Source organism: Pygoscelis adeliae, unplaced genomic scaffold (genome assembly GCF_000699105.1).
Source record: "Pygoscelis adeliae isolate BGI_AS28 unplaced genomic scaffold, ASM69910v1 Scaffold113, whole genome shotgun sequence".
NCBI classification, from domain to species: Eukaryota; Metazoa; Chordata; class Aves; order Sphenisciformes; family Spheniscidae; genus Pygoscelis; species Pygoscelis adeliae.
The window spans coordinates 5,534,314-5,547,947 of record NW_008825108.1 but is presented as its reverse complement, the minus strand read 5'-3'; the positions used below and the strand labels follow the sequence as shown (position 1 = coordinate 5,547,947).

At 39.2% G+C, this 13,634-nt stretch overlaps 1 protein-coding gene across 1 annotated transcript in view; it reads left to right on the top strand.

The window, feature by feature from the left end:
* Positions 1–13,634, top strand: part of TRHDE (thyrotropin-releasing hormone degrading enzyme) — a 223,010-nt gene that overhangs the window by 187,586 nt on the left and 21,790 nt on the right. Inside the window, exons 12-14 of the mRNA XM_009327544.1 lie at positions 6,997–7,144; positions 9,761–9,858; positions 10,356–10,463. Coding sequence (XP_009325819.1) covers positions 6,997–7,144; positions 9,761–9,858; positions 10,356–10,463 — 354 coding nt within the window. The remainder of the gene's footprint in view (positions 1–6,996; positions 7,145–9,760; positions 9,859–10,355; positions 10,464–13,634) is intronic.

The following is a 13,634-nucleotide window of genomic DNA, read 5'->3' as shown; positions in this document are numbered from 1 at the left end:
ATGCAGCCTGTCCAGGTCCCTCTGCAGAGCCTTCCTACCCTCGAGCAGATCAACACTGCCCCCCAACTTGGTGTCGTCTGCAAACTTTGTGTGTTCTTGTGCATTCTTGTCCTGTTTACATGGAATTCCATAGCTGGTACAAATCATAATGCCTCCATTAAATCACTTTGGATGTCTTAGAAAAGCAGAGTCCTTATCTGGGAGTGGATGATGAGGTAGATCATTCTTTGATACTGGATGTCACTGGGCCTTTTTTACAGGTTGCCCATTAGTTTTCTATGAGAAAACATTCTTTTTCCAGCTTCCCTTGTTGAACATGGATGCCAGTCACCATAAGTTTTTAATCTTTGACTTCCCAGTCTTGCAGGAGTTGAAGGTAAAATTTGTGACTACAAGAGTTAGTTTCCCTGTTGCATGCGTCACCTTGCTCAAAGCTTTTTTTACGTGTCAGGGTTCAACATACCTGTTTTTACTTAGCTGCTAAAGAACTGCTTTTAAAGCACTGTGGGAAAGAATATCCTGAATACATCAGTAGGGGAACCAGTCCTTGATAGGTCCAGAAGAAATGAATAGGGTTCGAAAAAGCCAAATACAGTTAAATGTGAATGTTCATTGGCACCAAGTTTCTCTGTGAATTATTCTAATCCACACACTTGACTTTAAAGGTAAAAGAATGAATCAATGAATAAGAATCCTAACTTATTTTAAACTGTTCCTTTATGGGTTAATGAGCATAGTCTAATTATTCATATATTGCACATGCACAGAAACAGAACTGAAGTTAATCTGAGTTGCACGTCTATGTTCTGAAGAGCTGCGTTTTCCCCCTTCAAAATTATCCAGACAAAAAGCTGGTCATGTTTTACATATTTCATAAGAAACAGACGATGCAGGGTGAGTTTTAAAGCAGCAGCAAGTAAATCACCTCATTTCCATTGTTTCAACAATGCAGACCAGTTTGCTGCCAGCTTGGATTTTCTAATTTTGATTTAAACACATGACTTATAATGACTTTGTTGGGTGGTGGGACTAAGGGATTTATGGTGCACTCGTATGTGGGACTCTCATCACTGTATGGCAACCCTGTCATTTTTGTGACAGAGTCTGTTTGACTGGTGCTGGATTTATGATAGAAATAATTCAGAACAGAGTAATAATTTTCCCTTGGCAATTACACTACCATTTGGTACTTTGTCCCTAAGGGGAAAATGAATGTGCTGGGATCTGTCCATAAGTTCAGCGGCTCAGTGTAAAGAACAAATCAAGGTCAGAATGCAGCTGAAAACACACTGATGTTTCATAATATAATCTAGATCTCCTGCTTTTATCTGACTCATTAAACGCTCGTGTAATTTAAAGATTATTTTTGATTGCTATGAGATTTTTAGTGGGAATTCTTTGTGAGGAATATTTCATTACCACGTTCAGTACTTTCTCTTTCTGTTCATTGCCTCTTTTCTCTGTAGCAATGGCCACCCTAGCAATTTCTTCAGTGTAAGCAGGATAGTACCTTGCTAAGGGTTGGTGCTTATGATAGTATATAATGTCATAAGCCACTTAATATATATATAACTTTTGAAAGGTCTTTTTCCACCTCTGCCCTTGTTGTAAAAATGGGATATCACCTTTTCACCATAGTTTGTCAGCAGCCTCTTTAGTCATGAAAAACCTGCTGGACCAGGATGTTTGTCTAGAGGTAATTTGTCTAATAACTAAAACAGATCTCTTTGCTAGTCTGTGCTCCTGTTCTCCTGTTCTCCACTTTAGTTCAGCAGGCAACTGTGAAATTAGGAAGAGAGATGATAAGATGAACCTCATGTGGTGCCGTGTTTCTAACACGTGCTAAAGTTCTCATGTGTAACAGTGGCTACAGAATGATTGACATGCTGACAAACTGATGGGTAAGGACAATTATATAAAAAGTGATAAAAACCCCAAGGGTCTCAAATGTGATCTTTTTGGTTAAATTTTGCTTTTGTAGCCATGTTTTTTAAATGACTCAGTGTGGAGAAGGCTGGCTTAGAGCTAGCTTGTGGGGGCTGTTTTTTAAGCCTGGGCTCCTTTCTATGTGACCAGTGATGTCAATCAAAACCCTCTAATCTAGAATACAGTAAAGAGGCACCCCTGCTTTTTGTAGTTTATACTGAAGCTACATAAACAACCATTCATTTTAGGACATGAAATGGATCTTTTGGTACTCTTCTGTGAATATTTACAGGGCAAAAGACCAGAGTTATAATATTCTTATTATCATGCCTCTGAGGAGTGCTGAAATTCTAGTGCTCCTAGGATATCCATCGCTAGAGGCCTGTATGAACAAAACTAGACAAATTTCTGTCAGGAATGGCATTGGTATGAATCTGCTTTGGGTAGGGGAGAGACTAGATGGGTTCTTAAGGTGGCTTCAAGCCTTTTCATTCCAGATGCTGGAGGTAAAGTTTTGTAAACTTTTTAACCTATACTTGAGAAATGCTTAACCTGAACATCAGTATGCATTCAGCCACTGTTTATGAATCAACACTGTTTGATTTGACTATTTTATCTGTTAAGATATTTGTCAAGACTATCCCAGATTCTTCTGCAGAATTTTGTTGGTTGTAGGTATGTGCTTGCTAAGATTCTCAGGTGGCTACTGGAGACATACCTGGAGAAACAGTGTGACTGTTTCAGAGCAGATATAAGATTGGACATCACAGTGTTTCTGTGGTGTTTATGTTTGTTACCTGCTTTCAGTATAGCCCATAATCAGTTATTTCCTGAGTGACAGACAATATTTCAATTTTCCTCTGAGGTGGCTAAGTTGGAAAAGAACTTTGTCTCTTAGCCCTGGCTCTCATGCATTTGGACTTTGGCAGGCAATATCTGATAGCAGTTTTGCTGGACTTTAAGGATACCAATATGATTGATGGCTAAAAAGACACAAGAAAAATAAGGATTTCTGTCACTGATCTTCCAATGACATTGTTGGAAGAGAGAGTGATAAATCAAGCTGTGTGTGTAGAGTATGTACTTAACATGTTATGTTCTATAGTGCCTTTGAATAAATATTATCAGACCATTATATGACAGGGAAATTATTTTACATTTTTCCCTTTGATGGGAAGGTTGTTACTGTTACTTTTCTTATTATTGTAATGACAATTGTTAAACATTTCTGTTTAACATTTCTGCAGGTCTGTGTTTTTCCATCAGAGTTTACAGAGATATTCAGAACAGACTCATTCTTTGTTCTGCCTTCTTTCCTCATCTTGGTTATTATCCTGCTCCATCAATGAAGCAAGTGATTTCAATTAGCAGTTGTCACCAGCTGGTGATGTATGTTTGTCACAAGTCCTGTGACACTTATGAGTCTTTGACCATTCCTTCCTACTTTGCTGGATGCAAAATTTTGCTTTTGCTGACCAGATCCCGTGTAACCATCTTTGAACCTAGTTCTTCCAGGCTAGTGAAGGAGAATCCTAGAAGCATGCCAGCACCCCTTGGCTGGTGAGTGAGTTTGCCACTGTTCAAGTGAGCCAGTACATCTTGCTGGATGCGGTATCCCCTGGGAAAGAGGAGTCTTGAAATCACTCAGCGCTGGACAAACTTTTAGTGTAAAGTAAAAGAATACGGTTGTACTAAAATACAAAGCTTAAGAAACCAGCTGCTGTGCTTTGTGAAGATGCAGAATACTACAGCGTAGCTCACCACACAGACACGCTGCTTTGGCTAGTTTCTGTCTTCTGCTGACCTGGTTGTCATGATAGTCATGCTACCTCCCAGGACAATTCATACAGCTCCTAGATCTGTGATCTGGGTTTTAGGACTTTTTATCTGTACGTGGTTTTATGGTTCATGGTTTATCTCTTTTATGGTTTAGGATGAGAGCTTCTCCTTATATCTTGTTTTCTCAGCTACAAATACCAAAAATTAGCAATCTTAGTATTTGGCATTACCATTATCAAACTCTTCCCTTTCTTTGTGAATGAAAATATTCCTCAGGCTTTTTAAGCTGTAGTATACATTTAATATTTTATAACATATATGTTATATACCACATTCTACACAAAAAGGTAAAACAATGAATGTATTTATCACTATCTCTTGACAGAAACTATTTAATGGCAAATAGTCTGGGAGTGCAGTGTATTTGGAATAAGAGGTTCATAAACATGACTTGGTGGCTGAGGGTGAAAGAATAGGGCTATCATGGTTTTCTGTCGGAATCCATAGGATAAGATAGTGTAGAATATATAGAACATTCTGCCAAGACAAAGTTCCTGAAGCACTTCTGTTTTCTTCAGGGAAGTGCTCCTATCTTAACTGCCACTGTGAAAGGGTTTTAGATATGTCTCTGCTCAAGTTCCCTCAGAGGTCCAGCCTAACAGCTGTACTTGAAGCACATCTGCCAACAGGTGCTGACAGAGAGTTTAACATTGATCGTAGCAGCCATAACCGCTTTCCCTCAAAATCGTGATCTGAAGTGATGAATTTGTTGTTGTTTATATAATAATGTCATCCACAAGGACCTGCCCTCGGGACTGATCCTGTTGATGTGGAGGGTTGATTTTGATGATACTGTGCATAAGCTCTTCAAGGGTGATACCCAGAAAGAGAAGGAAGTTCAGGAGTAAACAGGAAAAACTCAGACTTTGCCACAATCTGTTTTTGTGAGAAGGAATATACTCTTAGGGAAACATTAGGAAAAGTGGGGGATGGGGGAGAGGCAGGCAGAATTGAATGGGCTGATAAATTTGGAAGTTAGAAGCAGTGAGTGATGAGAGTAACAGTTTCTGTTGTGAACAGGATGAGTATCATCAGCTAAGAATCATGATTTTGAAACTGATTAGGAAGGCCGAAAGCTCAGGAATAAGTGACAGATCTCTCTGAGTTCACTTCTTATGTGCCTTTATGGAGAAGTTAAGCTTAAAAAGAAATAATCTGTTTGTTTTGCAGTGATGATTTCCCTGTTGTGCATAGCATAGAGATGTTTAATTTCAGAAGCATGATCCTAAATGTCCATTAGTGCAGCTATAATAAACATTTGTCTGTTTATTCCTTAAGCAGCATGTTTCCTAGAGCTATTCCTGTTGTTCCTTATTCCACACTTTCTCTTGTCAATCAAATTATCAGTAACAATAATCACAAATCCCACTGGGAACTAATTACATATATGCAACTTCAAACTAGTTTACCTCTTTGCTAAACGTTATCTCCAAGATTTTTGACTGCAGTCAATCCAGCCTGCTTCTGGCTCCATTAATTATGGTTGCACATCTTTACAAAGTATTAAGACCTAGAACTTGTCTTGATGATATTCTGCTGCTTCAGAAATAAGAAAGACCTACAAAATGGAGTAATTTATAGTTAGCTTACTTTCTCTGTCTTCAGATGCATTGAACTCTGTCCGCCACCCACTCTAAGAGCACCACCATTCTCATTTCATATCTGCTCAGTTCCTGAGTGACACAGTGAGCTCTCCAAGTGATCTTGTTTTTCTTGCTTGACTATGTGCTGTAACTGGAATTGAGAACAGAGCCTTGTTGACAAAATGGGGACAAAGATGACATGAACCAGACTGGAGAGTGGGTCATCATAAGGACATGGGATAGATACTTTTGAAAGCTGCTACATGAACTCACTTCTTTCCCGAGAACATGAAGGGAACAGGGTGTCATTCTTCCAATAGAGAGTGTGAAAAACAAAGGCTTGCATGGATGTAGTGCACCTTGCAGGAAACTATGGTTTTGGACCATACCAAGAACAATCTATTTCAAATATTTTAACAAAGTCAGTTTTATATGCTGTTACAACTGAGGTCAACATTTATATCAACATGTATGTATTGGTTCATTTCCATAATAATCTGTGTAATTTTCTTTATTTGCTGTATGCATGCATCTCTTCCCCAGACAGTGATGGAAATTAAGGGGAACATTTGCAACCAACAAGGAGGAAAAATAGTCTATAAAGATGCGTCATACTGTAACCTATGTTAAATTGAAGCTTGTGGAATCCGGCTTGCTGACTTTAAGTGTTTAATGAAAACAGAATAATTATCTCCTCTCTAGGCAGGTAGAGAACTCCTCTGGGATTTAAACACATGCATCAGGAGAAGAACAGACCTGTGTGTTTCTGGTTCACACCCACAGGGTTACACTTCGTTTCTGCAGTCTGGATAGCTAAGAAAAAATGCTGTTCTGAAAAAGAAAATGAGAGCAAATCCTAAAGCTTGGTGTTTCCAGTACTCAGTTTTAAAAAGCAGCTTTCAGATGCTTGTGACTGTGTTGCGCTTTACTTGTAAAGCTATTAATTTAAAAAGCCTTCCTGAAACCCTGCTAAACTCTCCCTTGCAGGGAGAGGTCTTTTATGACTGTAAAAGAATGGGGCAAAATTCTAGCTGATTGCTTTATAAATACCTGAAAAAGTCATAGTTTGTGTGGAAAGTAGTGAAACATCCTTAACCAAAGTGATGTCACTGAATTCCACTTCAGTTTAATAGAACAAGTAATGCCAAAATGGCTTAAGGTGGGTAGAAGACAAGGCAGCTCTACAGGAGAGAGAAAAGAGTAGGGAGGAGAACTGTGAAACTAAAGGATGCTTCTCCTCCGTTAGTTCTTCCCAATTTTCCATGGACAGTAGAAATGTTCTCTGCAGACAGCTTTCTATCTTACAAATCAACAAAGCAGCATCTTCCTTTTGTTTTTTTGCTTAAAGTCAGTTACGTCATTGTTCATGTCTTTTATAGCCACAGGAATCCATAAAAGTAGGTATAGCTTGTCTAGTTTTCTTTCATGTGTCTTCATGCCTTCCTTCATCCGTAAGTGTGCTTGCACATGTGTTGGGAGAGACTGTGAGTTGCTGTTTTTTATAAGGTTGACTTTTACGTCATTATAATGTGATGAGTTTATCATGTTTTCCTGCCTTTTAATTTCATTTGGAAAAAAAGAAGTAATTTTTGCCTCATCATGTGTCTTCTGCAAAAACAATGTAATACTAACTTCTTTTATTTTGCAGAGCTGGTTATTTGCCTCAGAATATTCCTTTGGAGATTATCAGATACCTTTCAGAGGAGAAGGATTTTCTGCCTTGGCATGCTGCCAGCCGAGCTCTTTATCCTCTAGATAAATTGCTGGACCGCACGGAAAACTACAACATCTTCAATGTAAGACATACAGTCTTCCCCTTCCCTTCCCTTCCCTTCCCTTCCCTTCCCTTCCCTTCCCTTCCCTTCCCTTCCCTTCCCTTCCCTTCCCTTCCCTTCCCTTCCCTTCCCTTCCCTTCCCTTCCCTTCCCTTCCCTTCCCTTCCCTTCCCTTCCCTTCCCTTCCCTTCCCTTCCCTTCCCTTCCCTTCCCTTCCCTTCCCTTCCCTTCCCTTCCCTTCCCTTCCCTTCCCTTCCCTTCCCTTCCCTTCCCTTCCCTTCCCTTCCCTTCCCTTCCCTTCCCTTCCCTTCCCTTCCCTTCCCTTCCCTTCCCTTCCCTTCCCTTCCCTTCCCTTCCCTTCCCTTCCCTTCCCTTCCCTTCCCTTCCCTTCCCTTCCCTTCCCTTCCCTTCCCTTCCCTTCCCTTCCCTTCCCTTCCCTTCCCTTCCCTTCCCTTCCCTTCCCTTCCCTTCCCTTCCCTTCCCTTCCCTTCCCTCTTTCTTTCCTTTCTTTCTCTCTCTCCTCCTCCTCCACCCCCTTCCTTCAGTCCATCCTCCCTCTCTCCCTCTCACCGCCCCCCCCTCCTTTCATTGCCAAAAGTTGAACTATTCCCCAGTCAGATACTGTAAATGACCTAGGCATATTAGCTTTCTTCCTAATTATTCTTTATTTAAACATAGCAATTGTCAAGCTTTGGTTCATTTGCATTTGAACAGTGATAACTGTTGTTTAAGGCATATATGATTAGTAGAAGGAAAGGTAATTATCCCCCCTATAAAATCTTATGACAAATAAAGTATTTCACTTAAGAGAGCCAAAGTAATCTATTTCTAGATTTTCTCTTCTGAGGAGCCCCACGGCAATATTTAGATTGATGCCCAAGCTCAGCAAGGACACCAAACGCAGGCACAACTGAACAGGATGCATGCAACTGAAGTAAAGATTTGTAGTCATTATCTCATCCAAAAAGCCATGGTGAATTCAATGCAGTTACCTTAATTAACAAGGATTAGATCGCCATTGAATCAAAAGCCCATTCATAATTGGGTCCGAAGGGACAGCAGTAACAGCTAGCAGTAGATAATTAAGATAGACATGACAAACATTTTAACATTTTACCTGAAATAAAAAAAAAAAAATCCTAGCTACGCTGAAGCATGTTTGATGAAGTACACAGGATTTGATTGCAGCCAGTGACAATTATGAACTCTTGTGGTATTTTATTCAATATGAATTTTATATAGTCTACATATTTTCAATGGCCAACATACTGTAATTTTATGTAATTTTGTAAAGCCTTCAAATGAAGGAACTCTCTAGAGCCTGAAATGCTTAAAGGTGCTTTTTTCTTCTTAAGCATATATTTGCTTGTGTGTGTGTGTCCAGAGACACATGCTCAGAAAGCAGGAAGCTAGAGGTGCCTGGATGTATGTATATATGTAGAAATACATATATATACACACACACACACACATACACAGAGCGACCTGCTGACATGGAAAATTATTTTTATAGAACAGATACTACAGATTAATAAAGACACATCGAGATTCTTTCTTTATGAACCTGCAACGTGGGCCTATATGCAAACCAGAGCCATAATGTAAAATGACATGGAAATAACTTGCATGTTTAGTCTGTTGTTAACGGCACAGAAAAATTCTTATGAGTCTGCCATTGCTATTTCACTTTTAAACATGGCTGTGTAAAGAAAACACAATTTTAATAAATAAAACCAGTAAAATTCATGGCTGGGTTGTGTTTTATCACTACTGATGAGAGCTTTGAAAGCAGAGGTTGTAGCAGAGGAAATAAAAAGTCTTTTTAGTCACAGAATAACACAACTGCTAGAGAAAGCTGCACTATGAATCTCCTTTTGTGTTGACATCATAGATACATGCCCGTGCATCCACAATAATATAATAGATGCTCTCCTATGCGGTTCTTCATTTCTCAGTTCTCTTTTTCAATTTGGTAAATTCCACTGGCAAAAGATGATGCTGAATACAATGACAGTGGTTTTCTTCACAACTGGCCAGAATATGTAAATATGTCTCCTGTGTAAAAAGTAAAAGTAAGTTAAAATGTATCTTGGGCTTGTTTTGTTCTTTAAGCACACCAAGAACCTGAACTTAAAACATAGTGTCATTAAATGTACAAAGCTCGTTTGCAGCCACGTTGTTTGGTATTCTGAAGTCAATTGACTGTACTTACGTGACTTTTTTGCCATAGCTATGGATATTAAAATAATATTCTTTTAAAAGTGAACATGCACGGTGTAGTTGAGATTGGCCATAGAGTAGAAATTAAGCTGTTGACACTCTTGCAACTTTTCAGCCATGTATTGTGAGTTCAAAATAGCATGTAAGAAACTCTTCTTAAATTGATGAGCTGTATAACAATAAATTGTCTTATCCTAGGCATCTAATCAAATAGCTGTTCTATAGATTACTTCTCACTATAGCAGTGAAGGAGGATTATATGTGGACATGTTGCTTTGCTAAATGCAAATCAAAATCTTTGGAAAGTAGGACATTATTTGAGGGTAAATAAGAGAGACAAAACCTCAGTAGTCAATAGTATTTCAATTTCAAATAAAAAATAAGTTAACACTGAATATATTTTTCTTTTCCCCCTCAGGAGTATATTTTAAGACAAGTTGCATCAATGTATCTCAAGCTTGGATGGCCAGTGAATAATTTAAACAAATCGCTTGTTCAAGCATCCTACCAACATGAGTACTGTTATTTATTTTTTTCATTATTGTTTGTTTGCAGGATATAGTTGTAATAATGCACTCTCCTAAAATTTGGTTTCATCTTTAGCATGTCATACTTTCCTAGTTTTGTCTTCCTTCTGTTTTTCCTTTCTGGGTTAGAGGGAGAGGAGGAAGATGCTGTGAGATGAATTCCTCTTTCCTGAGTTTGGAGAACATGATTTCCTAAGCCTTAATTTACAATTTGACTGCACTGGATATTTAAGAACTTGGACTAATGTGACCACAGAGATCAGGAAGAGTGCATAAGTGTAAATAGGGGCTGGTTTTGGTTCACAGCCTTTCTTTAGTTGTGGCAGCAGCTGTAGGCATTAAGTTGACACTGAGATTTGTATAGCTAGTTTATCTTTGATATGTTGCCCAACTATCAGCTGCTGCCACTGTTATGAGAAATAACTTGTTGTAAACATTCCAACACATTTATTAATGCAGCCTTATTGCTTTTTTTAATTTGGACAGAGAGTTGCGTCGGGAAGTCATCATGTTGGCCTGCAGCTTCGGTAACAAACACTGTCACCAGCAGGCTGCAACGTTAATCTCGGATTGGATTTCTAGCAATAGGAACCGGTAAGTGGAACTGAAACGTGTATTTCCCATTTCTCCTACTCAGAGGCAATACAGCTGGCATGCTCTTCCTCTCCTGCCCGCCCCCATCCGCAGTGCCCCGTTCTGCGGAGTGATATGGGAGGAATCAGAGGTCGCTGGCTGTTATTTAAAAATGTCTCTGGGGCTTCAGAATGAATTACTTGAATTATTTGACTTTGCGTGTATGAGCGGGTGGAGGGGACACCTAGGTAGGCTCTGGCCACTCCTGATAAATTTCTGTCAGATAATTAAATGCTAGAAGGTAAGAAGATGGGTTTTAAGGAGGGGATTAAAAGAAGAAAGATGAGCGAACACTGCATTGGCAGACAAACATGGAGCCTCTGTCGGGGCAAGACAAGAGGGTGCTAAGTGATTAAAGAAGTGAGAGAGGTTAGAGGCAGAAGGACTGAGAAGTAAGAAAGGAGTCGAAACAATGTTTTTGAGGGAAATGTTATGAAGTACTTAAGGGTGAAGACTTGGAAATCAATGTGATTCAGGAATACATGGAAAAGCTCATGTAACGTTTCAGACAGGGGATAATATGATAGCTGATGTGTTGAGCATTAGCAGCACTGTAGTGGTTTCACAGCAAATATATAAGTTAGGCTGTCCAGACACAGGTTTGCTCAGCTGTGGCAAGGGAACACAGGCCATGGATGGTGTATGAAGTTTATCTTTTAAAGGCAAGTGTCTAAGAAACGTTAAATTACTGAAAATACAAATATTTAAGTATGTAATGATCTATGGACAATCAGATAAGTACAGAGTATAGGTTAAGACCACGACTTCCTGAGAAAGTATGATGGATTTTCTGATTATGTGGAATGTGGGTGTAGAAGTATTTGCGCAAGTACATCACATGATATTTTGTTTTAAAGGAAAATATTTTACTTTCAAGTAACAAAGAAAAAGAGAAGAGAAAGAGTCTTACATTTTTAGTCCCAATCTTGTATTAGCTCTGCAAAAGGATCAGATCTCTATAGACATATAGGCATGTAGGATTTTTCAAAGACACCTTGGGCCAATCAGGTGTTTGTTTGCAATTACAATATGTCTGTCTGCCTTCGTAATCTTTGAAAATCCTTTACAGGCATACCCAGTTGCAGAAGTATCTGAGTGTCTTTTAAAACCAGCCATGATCTGAGCATTAATGGAAACTGCATTTCTATATGGCTTCAAAACTTCTGAAAAAAAATTATCTTGAAACTGTGACTATGTACCTTTAAATAAGATGTGTGTGAGGGGGATGGTTTTCTTGTGTAAGATGATACCAGATATATTTACTATGAAATATATACCCCAGGGTTTTATATAAATTCTTATTGTCAGCAGCAACAATCAGTATGAAACTATTCAAAGAGGAGATTAAAGAGAAAGAATCATTGGAAACGATCTGCAGAAGTAATTTACTTAGATATTCATTTGCAAAATTAGTTAATCAAACCTAACACCATCTATTAGCATGCACAGCAGTAGATTATGCAGTGTTAAAAAGCTGTCACCCTGCAAAGCTTTCTCCTACCCTGTGTCTTCATCCTTTCCAACAGGACTGAAGAAGGAGACATCAGGAAAACAAAACAAAACAAAACAAAAAGCTTGTTGCTTTACCAAGAATAGCAAGAGAGGAAAGGGCTAAATTTAAGGATCCATCTGAAGACTCATCTTAGCCTTTCTATGGGGCCATTCTTGGGAGCACAAGATTGTGTCTGCCAGCATATGATGAGTATTATGATAAAAGCATCACAGCAGGGCAGAGGAAGAGAACAGCTACTAAGCTAAAGCAGTGCATTTCTCCAAAGGAACTGCACAGTTTTGAAAAACAGCTGCAAGAAATAATGTAATTAAAGAATACAGATTGACAGTCAGCTGATAAAGAGGGGTACAACTTGCAAAAAAGACAGAGACATGTTTTTATTTATTTCTTAAGATTATAGGATTTGTTCAGTTCCCCACCCCAGAATTTACCAGTTGCTATTCTCAGAGCAGTCTCACATACTGAACGTAACTAATGTATGAGCAGACTCATTTCATATCTACTTACATTGAAAAGACATTGCAAAGGCTACTAGTAATAGCACCTCGGTAGACATAAAATCAACTTGTGTTTCACAGTAACAACGTTTGTAGGGGTCTGTCAATGTTCTCTGAGGAACGTTCAGATTCTTGCTTGTGGTTTAACCTCAGTCAGCAACTGAGCACCACACAGCCGCTCGCTCACTCCCCCTTGCCCCGGTGGGATGGGGGAGAGAATCAGAAGAGCAAAAGTGAGAAAACTCGTGGATTGAGATAAGAACAGTTTAATAATTGAAATAAAATAAAGTAAAATAGTAATAATAATAATAATAATAATAATAATAATAATATACAAAGCAAGTGATGCACGATGTAATTGCTCACCACCTGCCGACCGATGCCCAGCCAGTCCCTGAGCAGCGGCCCCCCCGGCCAGCTTTCCCTCAGTTTATGTACTGAGTATGACGTCACGTGGTATGGAATATCCCTTTGGGCAGTTTGGGTCAGCTGTCCTGGCTGTGCCCCCTCCCAGCTTCTTGTGCACCTCCAGCCTTCTCAGTTGGTAGAGCATGGAAAACTAGAAGGTCCTTGGCTAGTGTAAGCACTACCTAGCAACAACTAAAACATTGGTGTGTTATCAACATTATTCTCATCCTAAATCCAAAACGCAGCACTGTACCAGCTACTAGGAAGAGAATTAACTCTATCTTAGCTGAAACCAGGACACTGCTGCATCAGAGCTACCCCGTATCTCCTTTGCTCTATTTAAACCAACTAAGACTAAAACCTGAAAATAAAGCAGGGTCTGTTTTCCCTGCTTTACCACCAAGAAAATGATGATGATTTTACAATGAGAATTTAATTACCATGGTGTTTGAGTCATGCCTTTGCCTCTTTTAGCACTTCAGAGACAATAGCTAGCTCAAGTGCAAAAATCAAGCAGGTAAGTACAAGATACATGCAGAGGGCACATCCAACAGGTGCCATTTTGTATTCTTTCTCATCAGTCAAGTGTTTTGCTCAGTTTGATGCCCTTAACAGCTGTTTGTCAATTTGCTGCAAACAGCCACCTCAGAATTCGTGGGAATCCCACAGAGCTTGTTTCCTCACAAAAAAGGGGAAACTCATGCTGCTCATCTT